We start from the raw sequence: 20,995 nt of genomic DNA, 5'->3' as shown, positions 1-20,995 counted from the left end.
GATAAGGTTCCCCATGGTAGGCTCATTCAGAAGGTCAGGAGGAATGAGATACAGGGGAACTTAGCTGTCTGGATACAGAATTGGTTGGCCAACAGAAGACAGCGAGTGGTAGTAGAAGGAAAATATTCTGCCTGGAAGTCTGTGGTGAGTGGTGTTCCACAGAGCTCTGTCCTTGGGCCTCTACTGTTTGTAATTTTTATTAATGACTTGGATGAGGGGATTGGAGGATGGGTCAGCAAGTTTGCAGATGACACAAAGGTTGGAGGTATCGTTGACAGATTAGAGGGCTGTTGTAGGCTGCAGCGGGACATTGACGATGCAAAGATGGGCTGAGAGGTGACAGATGGAGTTCAACCTGGATAAATGCGAGGTGATGCATTTTGGAAGGTCGAATTTGAAAGCTGAGTACAGGATTAAGGATAGGATTCTTGGCATTGTGGAGGAACAGAGGCATCTTGGTGTGCAGGTACATAGATCCCTTAAATTGGTCACCCAAGTGGACAGGGTTGCTAAGAAAGCAAATGGTGTTTTGGCTTTCATTAACAGGGGGATTGAGTTTAAGAGTCGTGAAATCTTATTGCAGCTCTATAAAACTGTGGTTAGACCGCACTTGGAATACTGCGTCCAGTTCTGGTTGCCCTATTATAGGAAAGATGTGGATGCTTTGGAGAGGGTTCAGAGGAGGTTTACCAGGATGCTGCCTGGACTGGAGGGCTTATCTTATGAAGAGAGGTTGACTGAGCTCGGATGTTTTTCATTGGAGAAAAGGAGGAGGAGAGGGGACCTAATTGAGGTATACAAGATAATGAGAGGCATAGACAGAGTCGATAGCCAGAGACTATTTCCCAGGGCAGAAATGACTAACACGAGGGGTCATAGTTTTAAGCTGGTTGGAGGAAAGTATAGAGGGGATGTCAGAGGCAGGTTCTTTACACAGAGAGTTGTGAGAGCATGGAATGCGTTGCCAGCAGCAGTTGTGGAAGCAAGGTCATTGGGGACATTTAAGAGACTACTGGACATGCATATGGTCACAGAAATTTGAGGGTGCATACATGAGGATCAGTGGTCGGTGCAACATCATGGGCTGAAGGGCCTGTTCTGTGCTGTACTGTTCTATGTTCTATGAATTAGATCAATTTTAACATCTACAAAGGAGCTGAGGATTTTCTGTGGGAAAGAAGGTGGCAGGGGTCCCGGCAGGAAAGTGGAATTGAGCGACAGTCATTTGGAGTAGGTTCAGTTGGCCAATTGTCCTACTACTTGCTCCTATTTGTTATGATTTTATACAGACCATTGTAGCTTGGCATGATAATATTTCAATGCTTAGAGCAAAGTCAATGCTTAGAGCAGCATCCCTGGATGCTGCCTGACCTGCTGTGCTGTTCCAGCAATAAAGTTTCAACTTAGAGCAAAGTGCATAGCAATTAATAGGATCCATTAAACCAAGATGGCTGATTGGGTATAAAGTAATACATCGGCTGAAAAACTAGTGATGGAGACAAATATATTAGCAAAAAGATGACTTGGTGGCATCTGTTTTGGTTAGGTGTAAGTAAATGATAAAGTCAAGACTGACTAACAGTGCGATAAAGGCCAGATTTTAGCATGCTTAAGGGTACAAGCAATTTTAAAAGAAAAGGTACATTTCTAGACGTGTTAAACCATTGTAGTTTGCATGGGAAGTGATGGGCATATCTGCACACCTGTCTGATGGACTCTGACAGACTCCGACAGACTCCAAGCACATTTGTTCAAGACCATCCAAGGTTTCCATAAAGTAAGGGATTTGTCAGATTTGTCACAGAGTCGTACATTGTAGAAATAGGCACATTGGCCCACTGGCTATGCTGACCAACAAACAGCAAACTAGACTAATCCTGTTTACCTGCACCTGGTCCATAGCCTACTATGCCCTGGCATTTTAAGTGCCTCTTAAGTGTTGCAAGAGTACCTGTCTCCTTCACCCTGACAAACAGCACGTTCCATGTTGCCAACACACTCTGGGTGAAAACATTTTTCCACAAATCCCCTCAAGATCTACCTTTAACATGCAAAGAACAAAAAAAACCAAGAACATTTGCAGCCCAGGAAATGGCCCTTCGGCCCTTCAAGCCTGAGCCGATCCAAATCTACTGTCTAAACCTGTCGCCGAATTCCTAAGCATCTGTATCCCTCTGCTCCCCACCTGCTCATGCATCTGTCCAGACGCATCTTAAATGAATCTACCATGCCTGCCCCTACTACCTCTGCTGGCAGTGAGTTCCAGACACCCACCATCCTCTGTGTAAAGTACTTGCCACATGTATCCCCCTTAAACTTTTCACCTCTCACCTTGAAAACATGACCTCTCGTTATTGAATCCTTCACCCTGGGAAAAAGCTTATCTCTATCTATCCTGTCTATATCCTTCATGATTTTGTAGACATCAATCAGGTCCCCCCTCAAATTTTTTTCTAATGAAAACAAACCTAACCTACTCAACCTCTCTTCATAACTAGCACCTTCCATACCAGGCAACATCCTCGTAAACCTTCTCTGCATCCTCTCCAAAGCGCCCACATCCTTTTGGTAATGTGGCAACAGAACTGTACACAGTATTCTAAATGCGGCCAAACCAACATCGTGTACAATTTTAACATGACCTGCCAGCTCTTATACTCCATACCCTGTCGGTGAAGGCAAGCATACCATATGCCTTCTTGGCCACTCTATCACCTGTGCAGCAATCTTCAGGATTCAATGGACCTGCACTCCCAGATCTCTCTGCTAGTCAACTTTTCCCAAGTCTATTCCATTTACTGTATAATTCGCTCTAGAATTAGACTTCCCAAAATGCATCACCTCACATTTGCTTGGATTGAACTCCATCTGCCACTTCTCCTCCAAACTCTCCAGTCGATCTATATTCTCCTGTGTTCTTTGCCAGTCCCTTATGCTTTCTGCTACTCCACCAGTCTTCATGTCATCTGCAAACTTACTCATCATACCAACAGTGCCCTCCTCCAGATCATTTATATCTTTCACAAGCAACAGTGACCCCAGCAATGATCCCTGTGGAACACCACTGGTCACCTTTCTCCATTTCGAGAAACTCCCTTCAACTACTACTCTCTGTCTCCTGTTGCTCAACCAGTTCTTTATCCACCTTGCTAGAGCACCCTGCACACCATGTGACTTCACTTTATCTATTAGTTTACCATGGAGAACCTGATCAAACGCCTCACTAAAGTCCATGTATATGACATCAACAGCCCTTCCTTCACCGATCAACTTGGTCACTTCCTCAAAGAACTCTATTAAGGCACAATCTCCCCCGCACAAAGCCATGTTGCCTATCACTGATGAGCCCATTGTTTTCTAATATGGCCCCTTCCCTTGTCGGACTATTGACATACTGTTCTAGAAAACTCTCCAGGATGCTTCTTACAAATTCAACCCCATCCAGACCTCTGACGCTAAGTGTATCCCAGTCAATGTTGGGAAAATTAAAATCTCCCATCACCACTCCCCTATTGCCTCTATGTTTTTCTATAATCTGTTTACCAATTTGTTCTTCCACCTCAGCTCACTGTTGGGAGGCCTGTAATACAGCCCCAACAATGTAACTGCACCCTTCTTATTTCTCAGCTCCACCCATAATGCCTCATTACTCAAGCCCTCCATCATGTCCTGTTTTATCACAGCAGTGATATCATCACTGACGAGCAATGTAACTCCACCCCCCCACCCCCCTTTTACTTCCCTCCCTGTCATGTCTGAAGTATCTATATCCTGGACCATTTAGTTGCCAATCATGCTCTTTCTTCAACCGAGTCTCTGTGAATGCAATAACTTAATACTCCCAGGCACCAATCCAAGCCCTAAGTTCATCTGCCTTACACACTATACTCTTTGCATTAAAGTAGATGCACTTCAGGCCACCAGTTCTTTTACGTTCATCTGTTGTCTGCCTACTCTTGCCCTTATTAATGCTATCTTCATGATTCTTACATGCCTGGTATAATTTTGTATTATCAATCAAATAACCCTTCAGCTACCTCTACCCCAAGGAAAACAAACCCTGCCTATCCAGTCTCTCCCCAAAACAGCAAATTTCCATCCCAGGCAACATCCTGGTGAATCTCCACTGCACGTATGTCCTTCCAATAGTGTGTAGAACAGAACTGCACAGTTTTCCATCTGTGGTCTAATCAATGCTCTAAAAAGTTGCTATGAGGTATCCCTGCTCCTGTATTCTATGACCTGGCTAATGAAGACAAGCATCCCTTATGCCTCTTCACTTTCACGGATTGATGAAATTGTACACCAAGATTCCTTAGTTCCTTATTCTCCCTCAGCACCTTCTGTTCATTGTGTAAATCCTTCCCTTATCAGACCTCCCAGAAATACATCACCTCAGACTAGTCATGATTAAATTCCATCTGCCATTGCTCTGCCTAATTTACTGGCTAACCAATATCAGACTGTAGACTGAGACCATCCTCCTCATTATCAGTCCACACCCACCAATTTTGGTGTCATCTGCAAGCTTACTAATTATACCTTCTGCATTCACATCTGTAGCCATCTACGCATGAAAGGGTGAATAACCAAGATCTTTTTCCTGAGGGTAGAGGAGCCCAAAACTAGGGGACATTGGCTTAAGGTGAAAGGGGAAACATTTTAAAGAGACCTGAGGGGTAACATTTTCATGCACGGTGTTGCAAGTGTGGAGTGAGCTGCCAGAGGAAGTGGTGGACATGGGTACCCTTACAACATTTAAAATGCATCTTGATGGCTACACAAATAGGAAGGGTTCAGAGGGATGTGGACCAAATGCTGGCAAATGGGACTAGATCAGTTCAGGATATCTGGTTGACATGGATGAGGTGGACCAAAGAGTTTGTTTTGGTGCTGCATAACTCGATGACTGTATATTCTTAATGTACATAACAAGTAGTAAGGGTCCCAGTATCAATCCCTGTGGAGAACCGCTAGTCACAGGATTCTAAGCACAAACATAACCCTCTATCATCATCCTTTAACTCTTGTTTACCCACTTGCCTTGGATTCCGTGGGCTCTTACCTTCTGCGTAAGGGGGATCTTGTGGGATCTTGTCAAAGGTTTTGCTGAAGTCCATGTAAACCACATCAACTGCACTATCCTCATCAATATATTTAGTCAACTTTCCAAAGAAAACTCAAATTAGTCAGACAGGATCTCCAAGTCAATCCATGCTGACTATCCCTAATCAAATCCTGCCTTTCCGGGTATTGCACAATCCTGTCCCTCAGAATGTTTTCCAATAATTTTTCTACCATTGATGTCAGAATAACTGCTCTGTGGTTATTTGGCCTATCCCTGCTACTCTGCTCGAGCAAAGGAACTGCATTAGCTATCCTCCAGTCATCCAGCACTTCACCTGTGGCCAGCAAAGTATTAAATATCTATGTCAGGGCCCCAGCAATCTCCTCCCTTGCTTTCCATAGCAGCCTGAGATATATCTCATCAGACCCTGGAGATTTGTACAACTTTATGCCTGCCAAAACATCTAATATTTCCTCCTTATTAATCTTTACCTCCTTTAGAACCTTGCTGTCCCAACCAAAATCTCCAGTTACATTGTCTTTTCGTCTGTGAATACAGATGAAATATTCATTTAAAACTTCACCCATGTCCTCTGGCTCCAGGCACAGACAATGCACCTTTGCTCTCTAATAGGCCCCACTCTTTCCCTTGTAATCCTCTTACTGTTATGTACTTCTAAAATGCCTTGTGGTTATCCTTAATCCTATGTGCCAAAGATATTTTTGTGGCCCCTTGTAATTTGTTTTATGTTTAAGTACACCCCCACACACGCTATGCTCCTGAAAGGTCTCCCCTGTTTTTAATACTCTGTACCTAAAATATGCTTCCTTTTTCTTTATCAAACTCTCAATATTCCTTGCTGAAAATGTGTTGCTGGAAAAGCGCAGCAGGTCAGGCAGCATCCAAGGAACAGGAGAATCGACGTTTCGGGCATAAGCCCTTCTTCAGGAACCTTCATTCCTGAAGAAGGGCTTATGCCCGAAACGTCGATTCTCCTGTTCCTTGGATGCTGCCTGACCTGCGCTTTTCCAGCAACACATTTTCAGCTCTGATCTCCAGCATCTGCAGTCCTCACTTTCTCCTCTCAATATTCCTTGACATCCAAAGTTCCCTGGACGAGCTGACATTCCCTTTGCTCTTAAAGGAACATGTTGGCTGTGAACTCTCACTTTTATGCTTTTGAAAGACTCCTACTTTCTGAATGTAGATTTACCTGCAAGTAGCTGTTCCCAGTCTATGCTTGCCAGATTCTGTCTAATGAGATTGAAATTGGCTTTTCCCTAATTAAGATACATAACATCTGCACTATTTCTTATCCCTTTCTATAATGACTTTGAACCTCAGAGTTATGAGCACTATCCCTAAAATATTCGCCCACGACATTTCAACCACTTGACTGGCTTCCTGCCCTAATATTAAATCTAGCACTGCCCTACCTCTAGTTAGACAATCTACATACTGGTGCAAAAAGCTCTCCTGGATGCACTTCAAAAATTTCACTCCATCTAAACCTTTCACACTACTGAACCCCTTAATTTATTAGCATCGTTGAAATCTCCAACTAAAGCCCTTTTTCTCTCACACCTTTGTGATTTACATATATATCTACTCCCCTATCTTTTATCTGACTGATCGGAGGCCTGTAGTATAACCCCAACAAAGTGATTGCCCCTTTTCTTATTTCTAAGCTGTACGCAGATGGCCTCATTCTGAGATCCTTCCAAGATATCCTCGCACAATACTGCAGTCTCCTTTATCAATAATACAGTGCCCCCACCTTTCTTCCACCCCTCTCCCCATCATGCCTGAAACTTTTATACCTTGGAATATTGAGCTGCCAGTCCCACCCTTTGTTCAACCATATCTGTGATTGATCAGAATGTGGGAAGATGGTATTGATGCAATGTTTGAAGTTCATCTGCCTTACCATTCAAGCCCCTTGAATTAAGATAGATACATTTTAGCTTTCTGGGCATTCTATTTGCTTTATCTTTGCTTGCTGGACTGTCCTCATATTCATAGAGATATACAGCATGGAGGCAGACCCTTCGGTCCAACCCGTCCATGCAGACCAGATATCGCAACCCAATCTAGTTCCATCTGCCAGCACCCGGCCCATATTCCTCCAAACCCTTCCTATTCATATACCCATTGAAAGGCCTTTTAAATGGTGCAATTGTACCAGCCTCCACCATAAGCATACCACCCTGGTAGCTTATTCTATACACGTACCACCCTCTGCGTGAAAACGTTGCCCCTTAGGTCTCTTTTATATCTTTCCCCCCTCACCCTAAACCTATGCCCTCTAGTTCTGGACTCCCTCATCCCAGGAAAAATACTTTGTCTATTTATCCTATCCATGCCCCTCATAATTTTGTAATCCTCTATAAGGTCACCACTCAGCCTCCGACGCTCCAGGGAAAACAGCCCCAGCCTGTTCAGCCTCTCCCTATAGCCCAAATCCTCTAACCCTGGCAACATCCTTGTAAATCTTTTCTGAACCCTTTCTAGTTTCACAACATCCTTCCAATAGGAAGGAGACCAGAATTGCACGCAAAATTCCAACTTACTCCCAACGTATATTCTGTGCCCTATTACTCCTGCCAAATTAGTTTAAAACCTCCCCAACAGCATTTGCTATTACTTTTAAAAGGCTTATTTGTAATTTCAAGGTCAAGGTATTGTATGCTAGAAAGTCCTGGTGAAGTGCCTCAGTGGACCTGAGGACCAAGATGTCTATCATGGAGTTGATCAGGATCTATCTTCACCAGACGGGGAAGCCTCTCTCCTCATATAAGGATCCCAGACTCCATTCCTGAAGAAGGGCTTATGCCCGAAACGTCGATTCTCCTGTTCCCTGGATGCTGCCTGACCTGCTGCGCTGTTCCAGCAACACATTTTCAGCTCCAATCCTCTTTTGTCAATGTTTGTGCTTAGGTGGTTGGAGGCCTAATTTACACCAAGACATCTGGAAACTAGAGTGTGAAAGTAGACCTTGGCTGAACTTACTCAAGAATAAGCTTACATTTGCAGGGCACTATTTTAAAAAGTGTTTGCTGGATCTGTGTTGTAGCCACATTCTACTGAAATCTCCAAAGTGCACACATGGCTACAGTTCACCCAAAAACCTGAATAAAATCACTAACTTTATTCATACAGTTTGTTTTAAGGTTCCAGGTTCAATTCTTGGCCTGTGCTAATATAAATAACCTCAGCTATGAAGACTGGGGACCACTAGAATTAGTTCCTTTATCCCCAGTCATTGGCAAATTGAAATTAGGAGCTCAATTTGAAGAATTTTGGGTATTTGTGTATTGAAAAAAGTCTATGACTCCAAATTAATTTTATATGTACATTACTATAAGTGCAATGAACAACTTCTACATGGAATACTTTCTTGCTGGGAGTAACGCTTATGATTATTTAGTGTTTGCAATATATAAAATGAGCAACTTTATGATGAAGTGTGAGTTGTTTGTAGATGAAATATGTATGCTGCAACTAACACTAAATACGTTCAATTACTTTATTTCCATTCAGGAGGTGTGAAGAAACGACCTTGGATGTCCAATAGGGGTAAGATGTAATAATATATACTTAAGGTCTGTGTTAATATTATACAGAAGCAAAATTGTTTTCAAAAAGGAAAATGTTATTTTAGATGTACTTTATTTGCTTTTTCAGAAATATTACCACTTCACCTATTTAGTGTTGCATATCCCATTCTGTAGGTGGTCCATGGGACTTTGATGAGGTGCTTAAAATACTCTCCTTTTGGAGTATGGATATTCTTAAGACCTAGTCCCTTTGCTACATTGTCTTTTCAAATTTAATGCAATATTCTTACATGTGTTGAAAAGATGGAGTATTAATGCAAAATAAAAATATTTTTCTGCGATTGAACTACATGTTTTGCCTCAATTCCAAGCTTTAAGTCTGAGAATTGAGGATGCAGCTAATCCTATAACCTGCTTAACATTTAGCTTCTTCTCTAACTTTTGGGTTTGCGTCCAACATTATGCAATTGTGCACCCTGTTTAAAATTTCAACTTTTCTATAAAAATTGACATTTTGCAAAGCCAAAACCAAGGTTAACAATAAATACTGTCCCTAAAAATAAACTTAAGTGAATCATCCCACAAAAATCTTAATCACAAGCATATATATCTTATAATATCAATTCTTTCCTTTTATTTTACTGAGTACCTCATTTAAATGTTGTGTCAGTCAATTATTGAGGATGAAGGAGATCTTTATAATTCACTTCATGCTGTGTTGTTCATGTGTTGTGTAAGTCCTTTGGCATAAAGTTAAGTAAAACATAATCTCTGTTAGTACCCTTACATTGCCGACAGGAAGAGTCCTTAATCACTAGGGTAACAAAACTGGAGTCAATACAGTGACCAAATTAAGGTGAGAAATGTAGGGCTACAGATAGGTAATTAAATTAAAATTAATACCATCATACAACATTTATCATATCAACCCCAAGACTGTATTCTTATCTGGGTTCACTAGGTGGTTCATTAACTATTGAAGTTTCATCCAAGTAGTCTCAGTTATCTGAATTTCGTCATGAAAGAGCTGCCTTCTGATCACTTCAAACTTCTATTTTACATTCATTGGTAATTGGGTATTGCACTTTGGTTTAAATATAATATTGATTGAATTCTAAAATAGTATAAAAGTAATCCCAGTCCTTGGAATTAATCAACTTAAATGTAGATTGAATCCAGCAATTCAAGATTTATTTTCTTCGAATTTTGATAACATTAGAATTAAGAGGATTTAAATTCTCCAGTTGGCACATACATTATTGTTAATTACTTGTGCTCACAAATGGGTCTGAACTTCATTTCGTATTGTAGATAATGGTAGCAGTTCACAGTTGATTGAAAGAAAATGACTTCTGTATGTTTGTTCCTATTTGTAACCTGCACATATTTATGCAAAAAAAATTAGAGTATGTTGATTTATTTTAAAATGAATTTAAAAGTAATACTTCAATATTTGATCATCCATTCATTTAAATGCATTATGTTTCTATGTGGTATACCAGAGTCGATCAGCATTTTGCTTTCCATTTGCTTTTTGGTTTTCTTGATTTGTAATTATTCAATTAACCTTGAATAAATTTTTGCTATAATTATATTTTAGTCAATCTCGTATGAGTGACAGACTATAGAGTATTGTCAAGTGACGTGATTATAACTTCCTTTAACTGCTAATCAAATTTTTCAGATGTTACAAGTCACACACAAAGAATGGTAAGTGAATTTTGTTGAATATTTACCACAGACTGCGCATTTAAGTCCCTGGCTCTTCCGACTTATTTAATTTTGTTCAATGCATCAAAAATGTGTAGTTTACAAGTTAAGCAACCAGAGTAGATCCTGACAGACACTTTTAGCTGAGAAGCATTTGTGGATTCATAGGATAAACACCTTTCCAGTGGTATCCTATTTTCTTCCTTTGATTTGGAGCAAGCATCAAATCCTAGCAAAGAGATGTGGGAGTTCAGGTCCATTGTACCCTGAAGGTTGCTGCATAGGTGGATAGAGTGGTCAAGAAGGCATATGGTACACTTGCCTTCATCGGACGGGGTATTGAGTATAAGAGCTGACTGGTCATGTTAAAATCGTACACGCGTAGGTTCAGCTGCATTTAGAATACTGTGTACAGTTCTGGTCGCCACATTACCAAAAGGATGTGGACGCTTTGGAGAGGGTGCAGAGTAGGTTTACGAGGATGTTGCCTGGTATGGAAGGTGCTAGTTATGAAGAGAGGTTGAGTAGGTTAGGTTTGTTTTCATTAGAAAAAAAAGAGATTGAGGGGGGACCTGATTGAGGTCTACAAAATCATGAAAGGTATGGACAGGGTAGATAGAGATAAGCTTTTTCCCAGGGTGAAGGATTCAATAACGAGAGGTCACACTTTCAAGGTGAGAGGTGAAACATTTAAGGGGGATACATGTGGCAAGTACTTTACACAGAGGGTAGTGGGTGTCTGGAACGCGTTGCCAGTAGAGGTGGTAGAGGCAGGCATGGTAGACTCATTTAAGATGCATCTGGACAGATGCATGAGTAGGTAGGGAGCAGAGGGATACAGATGCTTGTGAATTGGGCGATTGGTTGAGACAGTAGATTTGGATCGGCTCAGACTTGGAGGACCGAAGGGCCTGTTCCTGGGCTGTAAATTTTCTTTGTTCTCTTTGTTCTTTGTTCTAATATAGCTTCTGGTGTTTTTACTGTCATTAGATATATTTTGAGTAAATTAAGTTTATCTAATTTTAAGCATGGCCATTTTGTATTTTGAAAATGTTGAATTGGTTGAAATGTTAGCAGTTAAATATCTAATTAAGTAAATGAACAAATCAGAAACAATAAGATACAGTCCATTAGTAACAACAGGAATTAACAAGCATCAGTAAGGTATCAGTAAATCAGTAAGTACTGAGCTTGTTCCTATTCTCCAAATTCAGATAGCCAGACAGTGAAGGTCAGGTGGAACCTTGAAAATATAGACTGACAAACATCACCCCAAAGCCCAACATCTATAGTTTCTGTCTACTCCAATATATAGAAGCACAAGTGAATCCCAAATTAATAACGTTCAATCTGAATGTAATTAAATTGTCAATCAATATACAATTAACACCTACAAGTATCTATCAAGTCATTCAAATGTCATGCATTGGTTTGATGCACGATCCTGTCTGTTTCCGCTCTAAAAATAGCATGCGGAATTTACGTGATTAAGAAAAACATTGAATAAAATTTATAATTCTACGGTTACTGGTAAATTCACTCTTAAATCCAAGTGTGATGATCAGTTTCCTAATACCCCTGTCCATCCCGTGTCCATCCCTCTTTTTCTCTTTGGATTTTTGCTGTTTTCCCAATTGCTTTTGTTTTTCCTGCATGTCATCATTTTCAAGCTTGAGTGGGAAGACCAGCAGCACACCATGTTTAAGAATTATGATCATTATGATCAACAACGTTTGGAGAACAATTGTTGCACCCACCCCCCCCCCCCCCCCCCCCCCCCCTCACAAAGTCTCTCTCCCAATTTACTTAACAGCCGACCACATCGAAAGCGCCAAAAATATTGAGCCAACTCACATAGCCCGGTGTGACTGTTGAAGATTTTTACTTTATTTGGGTGAGAATTTCTATAATTGTGGCTTCTAAAAGCTCCTCCCACATGTTTCTACCATGTGCTGGATGAATACAGGAAGTTACATTTGAGGCACAAAGGGGCCGCAGTTTGAGGAAAGGGCTCTGATTCAGAAGCAGGGACCTGATAATAAAAAAATTGCAACAGACGACCATTGAGAGAGCCTAACAAATGCTTGGAACAATTTGACAGAGCTTGCACATCAGTTACATATCCAGTGCATTACATTGCACTCATGATTTGGACTTTTAGGTCTGTTCTAAGTTCCCATAAACTTAGCAGGTGTATCACAATTCCTATCATAGAATGTTTTAAATGTAACCTGTGGGATACTCTTAGATAGATGAAGTCTTTTCAAGTTCTACCTTAATAAGCTTAAGAATGCAACTGTTTTACAGCATGCTTTGTTCCTTGTTAAGTTTCAAAAGATATCAGAGAAAATTTAGAACTTACATTTCTCCAGTTGATTATCTCAAGGAAATGTAATCCACAGGAATTTTTTTTGTCAACCTCCTTAGGTGTATTTTTTTATCTCTTTTAGCATAAAGCTACATCTCATTTCATAAACCTTGAGGAAAACAACAAAGATGCAAGATCAAACACATAAGCACGGGTACAAAGTTTAAAAGGGAATAGTGTCCAATAAAAAAAAGAAGCTAAAAGAATATAATGTTTAAAGGCTTCAGTGTGTTCTTCTGGTATTAACCGGAGACCAGAATTGGTTCCTAGAACTACGGCAGTCTTGCGTATTGTAAATATCTTCTGAGTTCTCCTTTAGAGTGCTTTTATTTTTCTTGATAAAGCAGAGTATGTGAGAGAGAGATTTTTCTCCAACTCCAGTCACAAATGATGAATGTAAGAGGTCCATAGGATCCAAGGAAATTTCGCTAATTGAATCCGTAATTGGCAGAGTGGCATGAAGTAGAGGGTGATGGTAGAGAGTCTTTTTGTGGCTGGTAGCTGTTGTCCAGTGGGGTTGTGCAGGATCAGTGTTGGGGCCTTTGTTGTTTGTTATATATATGAATGGTTTAGACTTAAATGTGGGAGGGTTGATCAGTAAGGTCATGGATGGTATGAAAATTGATGGGATGGTAAATAGTGGGGAGGATAGCCCTAGATTGCAGGAGGATATAGTTGGACTAATCAGGGGTAAATGGAATTCAATGCAGATAAGTGTGTGGTCATACACTTGGGCAGGATAAACAAGGCAAGGGAATATATGATGAATGGTGGGACCCTGGAAAACTCCAAGCATCAGAGGGACCTAGGTGTGCATGTCCACCAGTCCATCAAGGTGATAGGATGAGTAGATAAAGTGGTTAAGAAGGCAAATGGGATGCTTGTCTTTTTTAGCTGAAGTTTAGATTTTCAGTGCAGGGATGATAATCTGGAATTGTATTAAATGTTGGTTAGGCCACATCTAGTGTATTGTGTGCAGTTCTGGAAATCACATTGTAGAAGGGATGTGATTGCATTAGATAGGGTGCAGAGGAGATTTACCAGGATTTTACCAGGATTTTGCTTGGGCTGGATAGTTCTATTCCAAAGAGAGATTGGATAGAATGGGGTTGTTTTCCTTCCAGCAGATGATCCTGAGTGAAGATTTAATTGAGATATAAAAAATTGAGGAACATAGGTAAGATAGACCAGAAGGAACATTTCCTCTTGGTGGAGGAATCAATTATTGGGGACAATGATTTAAGGTATGGGGCAGGAGGTTTGGAGAGTGTGTGAGGAATTTTTATTTGACCCTGAGGTGTTGGAAGTCTGGAAATTGCTGTTTATAAGGGTAGTAGAGGCAGAAGTCCTCACAGCATTTTAAAAGGTAGGTAGATGTAGAGAGGAACCTCAATTATCCGAATTTCGGGTTATCCAAAGGGGATCTCAAGGTCCCGATAGAAACATTACGTCAGAGCTGTTTCACCCCGATTGCGTCTTTTGTTTACAGGTATAATGATAAAAAAAAACTCGGCTCACTGAAATACTGGGGCGGGGCAGGAGCACGGACGGGGTTGGCGGGGGGGGCAGTGTTGGATGGGGTTAGGAGGTGGGGTGGGAGTGGATAGGGTAGGTGTGGGTGTGGGGTGGGTCTGGGCAGGCATTAGGAAGGGGGTGGGGGGCAGATAGGGGGTGAGCGGGGTCTCTCCACCGTATGCTGCTGCCTAGTCTCTTGAACGGGGAGCAGACTTCACAGAAAACTCCGAGCCCCAGAGGAAATCAATTAACCGATGAATCAATTATCTGAATGAAATAATGCCTGCCCATCTCATTTGGATAATCGAGGTTCATGTGTACACTTATGTACCAAGGTGTTATGGACCAGACCAAACCCCCTGGAAAATATTTTTAGAAGATAGTCCAGATTTTAAAGGTAAGTGTAAGGTGATGCATTCTGGATGCAATTTGATTGGTCAAAGTACCAGACTTGAAACAAAATGCACTTTATTCGTACACAATAATTAAAATACAGACAAAATAAAAATAAAAGAATTGGCTTCCCTGTAACTCTATCAAAATACTTAACAGACTATTAACTACTACTCATTAACTCTTCCAATATAGTAAAATCCCATAAACATACCTTTGCCAAAAGACAAATTCAGTAAATAGATTGTCTCACATGCAATTCTAGCAGCAGGAAGTGAACCGCAGCTTTTCGCTGTAACAGGGAGAAGAGTAAGAGCTTCCACATCCAGCTTCAATACTCCAGCAACTGCAGAAAGTTAAAACTAAAAATCCTGGTTTTATGGGAGCTTGATCCCACTCATTCAGGTTGCTTCTGTTGTTCCAACTTGTTTAAAACAAACCCAAGATCTGACAAGCTGTTTACTCTGTTGGCTTTGAAGTAGACTGCTCCACACCTCTGTCTCAACCTTTCTTACTGTTTAAAAAAAGGACAAAATACACCTCGTAAAGCTATAGTATCATCACAAATACAAACAGTGCCATTAGCCCACATACTAAAAAAATGGCTTAGAATACCTAGGCACTTGTTTTGACCAGCTCAGGCTCGATGGCCCTTTTTCTGTGCTGTAGACTTCCAAGACTCTATGACTAATACATCTCGTCTTCTGTCACAACAATTCCTTGCAAGACTATGCATTCCTATTGTCTATGTCGAGGTTCATTGTCCCCAAATTTGGATAATTGTAGGCGTGTTGATCTCCAAATTTTGATCTTCTAATAAAAATATGAATTAAATGGCAGTCGCAACTTTATTCACACCTGCCTGGTTTCAGTCTGTTCTGATTTTAAAAACAAATTAATTTCAGTTCACACTGGTTCTTGTTTATCGATGGTTTTGTGAAGTTTGATTCAACTTGTGGTCAGCTCTTTACTATGACCATCTTTAAGTATTTTTTTTCATTTTTTGATGTCATTCCAGTCCATGAAATGTTCAGATATCGAAATCAGATAATGGAAATCAAATATTCATTGTCCACGTTAATCAACCCTGGGGGTAATGGATAGGGTAAATAGACAAGGTCTTTTCCTCAGGGGAGCGGAGTCCAAAACTAGAGGGTGTAGGTTTAGGGTTAGAGGGGAAGGATTTAAAAGGGACCTAAGGGGCAACTTTATCATGCAGAGGGTGACGAGTGTATAGAATGAGCTGCCAGAGGAAGTGGTCGAGCCTGGCACAATTACAAAATATATCCATCCAGATGCCTTTCATATGTATAGGAAGGGTTTAGAGGGATATGGGCCCAAAACTGGCAAATGGAACTGAACTTATTTAGGATATCTGGCTGGCATGGATGAATTGGGCCGAATGGTCTGTATCCATGCTGTATCTCAATGACTCTAAAAGTGAACAATAGCAAATCAACAAATTTAGTTTGGTTTATTCTCTGTTTCAGTGCATTGACTATTTCTCATACTTGCCTAATGGAAAAGGACTGTCAACAGGTATCAAAGCCATCCAGCCAGGGACCGTTCCCATAATCAAGAGACAACGGCCAAACTGGATCATTGACCCTGATGATGAATTTTTTGTGGCAACCGAAGAAACAAGGTGGGATTTCTGATTAGCAAGTAGAACTTCAATTTTGTAAATGCAAAAATTCTATATCACATTTACTTGAAAATCAAGAAATTTCACATGTTCTCCTGATTAAGACATTTTTATAAGGCAAAAGATTTAATTATCACAATTTTGTAGGTTTGGTATGTATACTAGCTTTTCATAGGTGCTTTTATTCAAATATCTAATGAACTATGGAATACAGAATGCATCAGAATAATGCAGGTATGCAGTCTTAATGAATGCTGACAGTTCATAATTGTTTGCCTGTAACTGGAATCTACTTACTTGTAATAAATAGTAATCCTTGTTAATTACCAAAACCTGGTCCAGGCTTTCTGTCAATGTAGGTCTAAAAGACAGGTAATTTAGGAAATATTGAGTACTTTTATAAATTTGTTAATTTTTGTGATGACTTTGGGTGAAGCGGGCTTGATTTCCAACATTCTACTCCAGTGTGGTGTAACAGCAGATGTGTTTCCAGTATATTGTGTTAGTGATTCTGTCAGAATGATAGTCAGAGCCTTCCAAATCCCTGCCTGGTCTCTCTCTACACTCTGGAATATTAACAGTCTATTCTTAGAGATGTATCTATTCTTAGAGATTTATTAATTTGAGTTATTTAAGCTGCATAAGATTTCTATCTCAGTGTGATCAAATTCATTAATTTTGCTTTTATTGTCTCTGAGCAGTGCTTCCAATTAACTAACTCACCACATATCACAAAGAACTATTGTCACAGTCAGAAGCTGCAGATTTTAAGTTTTTTCTGCTTTTTTGCCTCTTTAGAGGCCTCTTTTGCATTTGGCAAACATAGCCAAAAAGTAATTTCTCTATTAAGCATAGAAAGTTTTGAAATATGATTTTGTAACAAGATATGATTCAAATTTAGAGTGATCAAATAGCTGGTCAATTTTGCCAATTACATTTTTGTGCTTGAAAAGCTGATTTATTTGTAATTTGCATGCTTAGTTGTTTTTCTGTCTGATAGCTAAACAATTTTAATTTTCCTTTTGAATGAGCATTAGTTGTGTATTATCTTTTGTATCCAGTATTCAAATAGTATGACTCAGGTGGGAAATTATGAATTGTTTTATAATCTTGATATATATGTAAATACGTAGGATTAATTTTTCTCAAGAGGCTGGTGAACATCAATTAGATTGTTATAGTAAATTCAATTTGATGTAAGAAAGACAGAATTACTTTAAATGATGCAATTAATCATCCTTAAATAATTGAAGAGTTTTTGATTAATGCAATTTTACTGTTTAACCTGGCATTATTATTGTTTAGATTAGATTTCCTACAGTGTGGAAACAGGCCCTCCGGCCCAACAAGTCCACACCGACCCTCCGAAGAGTAACCACCCAGAACCATTTCCCTCTGACTAATGCACCTAACACTTTGGGCAATTTAGCATGGCCAATTCAACTGACCTGCCCATCTTTGGACTGTGGGAGGAAACCGGAGCACCCGGAGGAAACCCATGCAGACACAGGGAGAATGTGCAAACTCCACACAGACAGTCACCCGAAGCTGGAATCGAACCTGGGACCCTTTTGCTGTGAGGCAGCAGTGCTAACCACTGAGCCACCGTGACATGCAATATGACACCTGGCTCCTTCTGTACCATGGATTTCTGCAGTCTCTCCATTTAAATAATTTAGCTTTTCTATTCTTCCTTCCTAAGTGTGCCATCTCATACAAATATCTCAGCAAATGTAACTACCATATACTCAACTCCTTCATTGTGGCTCAGCTTTGATCACTATAACACTCCACAAGTTATAGTTTGTCAACCTGAAAATGACCCATTTATCCTGATTTTGTTTCCTTTTTATTAGTATTTTTTATATTTCTTCATAGCATTTTTTTTCACAAAGAACTATAAAACTGATTTAGAAAATGATATTCCGTGAGATTAGGCCACATATTGAGTTTTTGTTTCAATTGACAATGAAGCTGTCTCAATGTTGAGAAATATTTCCTGTACGGATAATAAATAAAGTTTGTTTTAGGTTGCTCAGTGAGTGCATAGTGATGCTATGATGTAGAATGAAGAATATTGCTAAATTTGTGTAGTCCTCATTTTTAGATTCAAGTAATTAAATTATGATTAGATTCTCTACAGTATGGAAACAGGCCCTTTGGCCCAACAAGTCCAACACCAACCTTCTGAAGAGTAAACCACCCACACCCTTTTCCTTCCCCTGTATTTACCCCTGACTAATGCACCTAATAATATGGGCAATTTAGCATGGCCAATTCACCTAACCTACACATCTTTGGATTGTGGGAGGAAACCGGAGCACCCAGAGGAAACCCACGCAGATACGGGGAGAATGTGCAGACTCCACACAGACAGTCGCCCAAGGGTCCCTGGCACTGTGAGGCAGCAGTGCTAACTACTGAGCCACCTTAAATTATTTTCAGTATCCAAAGATAAAGCAAGTGACTAACCCCACAGCATTACAACATAAGCATCTGAGGAAGAATTTTCTTTGCTCAGTCTTAACTACATACCAGTGACTCAAATCAATAAAAATGAGCTGAGTTTCTGAATAGCTTTTGGCTTACCTCCGGTGAAAAATAATGTTTGACAAAAGGGAGTCAGCAGAATAATGATAAATAATGTTCCTTTAAAGGCACATGTTTTTAATAACTCAATGACAACTTCAAACCCTTTTATGCCTTTCTGTTCTCCTTGCAGTCTAGGAAATGGCAGTTCAATGCTCATCAAGTGTATGAGCCAGATTTTTGTAAAGTTGAATTGACAACAGAGACCTTTGAAACTGATGAACATGACAAAAATACAATCAGTGAAAATAGGTAACAACACCTTCCACAAAAATCCTCAACACTGACACTCTGCAAGGCTGTATACTGAGCCCCTTACTATAATCTCTATACAATCATGACTCTGTGGCCAAATTTCATGCTAACTCCATCTACAAATTCGTTGATAACACCACCATTGTAGGCTGGATCTCAAACAATGACAAGACAATACAGGAAAGAGATAGGATGTAAAGATAACAATCTCTCACTCAACATCAGCAAAACAAAACAGCTGGTCATTGACTTCAGGAAGCAAGATGAAGCCCCTGTGGTGCTAGATTAGTGGTGCTGAGGTGGAGATGGTCGACAACATCAAGTTCCTCAGAATGCTGATCACCCACAATTTGTCCTGGTCTACCCACATTGATGCGATGGTCAAGAAAGCACAACAATGCCTCCTTTTCCTGAGGAAGTTAAGGAAATCATCATGTCCAGAAAGAATCTTAATTCAAGAACAGCCTCTTCCCCACTGCTATTAGACTTCTGAATAGACCTCTTAAATTTTAAATTTAATGTTGACCTCGCATTTTATGCATCTTCTTTGCAGCTGTAACATCACATTTCTCGCTCTATTATATTATGCTTATGCACATTTTATGGTATGATCTGCTTGTACTGCACACAAAACAAAACATTTCCCTGTACCTAGGTACATGTGACAATAATAAATCAAATCAGATGCAGAGGTCCTCTCACATCTGTGAAATATCAGATTTTTGGCACATTAGGCCTAAAGCAAACAGTCTTTTACAGAACAGATTCAAAGGAGCCAGATAGCCTACTACTCCTCCTAACTTGTATGATCTTATGTATTTTGCCAGCTGAAGGAAATGGGAGGAGTGTGAACTACGCGGTTAGCAAACCTGAATTTATTAGGGCAAATTGAAATGTATGCTGCATTTAAACAGGTCCAATTCTGGCTATTCCAAGGGCTTCAACTCATGATGTGGAAATCACAAATTTATGGAGTAGATATAAATTCTGTTGAGTGTCCTGATATAATATTTTTAAATCCCCATGATTTAAACATGAACAGATAAGTTAAAGCTGTCAGTTTGAGTCAAAAGGAAACTACCTCTGCCAGACTGATAGTTTACCTGGTGTAGCTCGGAAGAAAGCTATTACCATCTATTCCTATTGTTTTTATAAAAGCGTTCTTTATTGAATATTCCCAACTGCTAGTTTTTCAGCAGAGGTAATTGTGATTGCTGGCTGACTTCCAAAAACTACAAAGATGCTCTTCAGTGTTGATTCACATCTTGGTTGACAGTTTAAAAATACTTTAAATACTTCCCCGTCTTTAATATGGTTACTTAATAGATCTTTTTAAAAAACAATTCCATGAATAGTTTTGTTTTCAGTAATATTAAGTGTTAGTGATTGAAATCTCTATTAGACTTTAGAAATCTTTATTTTCATCTGTATGATTCCTGAGATCTGCTCATTGCGCATACTGCTGAGTGGCTATGGAGATAGCATGGGTGTGTGGTGTTGTATTACATTGCTGTTGTGGATGCATGCATTTGGGTGGGGCACAGGTTGAGATGATGGGGTCTTTATAGTTATGAAGTAACATTAGATATGGTTTGGGGGGTGAGTGTTTGTGTGATGCCTTTAAGCTGGGGAGCCTAAAAACTTCTAAACAATTGGGATGAATTTGTAGGGAACAGAAGCTTTGTAACCACCTTCCCTCCAAACACAGCTCCCTCCAAGGCAGCTTATGATGTGTTTTTTTTGGTCCCAGTGTACCTGAGTAAGAATTGAGTGTGACAGGACCATTAAAACCAAAATAGGTCTGTGCTGCAGTGTCCATGTTCCAAACATACAGCTGTAATCTCAAAAAATGTAATTCTGAAATATTTTGTGATTTGATGTGGGCATTTTCAGGG

General features: G+C 40.0%; 1 protein-coding gene across 10 annotated transcripts in view; it reads left to right on the top strand.

Moving 5' to 3' along the window:
* The window catches only part of mta3 (metastasis associated 1 family, member 3), a 300,725-nt gene that overhangs the window by 196,486 nt on the left and 83,244 nt on the right, over positions 1 to 20,995 (top strand). For 6 of the 10 annotated variants that reach the window (XM_087991286.1, XM_043695693.2, XM_087991289.1 and 3 more), the window contains 4 exons: positions 8,609 to 8,644; positions 10,310 to 10,335; positions 16,102 to 16,256; positions 17,567 to 18,290. In XM_087991286.1, coding sequence (XP_087847412.1) covers positions 8,609 to 8,644; positions 10,310 to 10,335; positions 16,102 to 16,256; positions 17,567 to 17,867 — 518 coding nt within the window. In that variant the 3' untranslated portion in view covers positions 17,868 to 18,290. Of the gene's footprint in view, positions 1 to 8,608; positions 8,645 to 10,309; positions 10,336 to 16,101; positions 16,257 to 17,561; positions 18,291 to 20,995 lie in introns of those variants that run through there. The other 4 variants (XM_087991291.1, XM_087991288.1, XM_087991287.1 and 1 more) reach the window with 2 other exon arrangements.

This window comes from Chiloscyllium plagiosum, unplaced genomic scaffold (genome assembly GCF_037043375.1).
Source record: "Chiloscyllium plagiosum isolate Xiang-an unplaced genomic scaffold, Cpla_swu_hap1 HiC_scaffold_10, whole genome shotgun sequence".
NCBI lineage: Eukaryota > Metazoa > Chordata > Chondrichthyes > Orectolobiformes > Hemiscylliidae > Chiloscyllium > Chiloscyllium plagiosum.
This window is presented reverse-complemented; position numbering and strand designations above follow the sequence as displayed.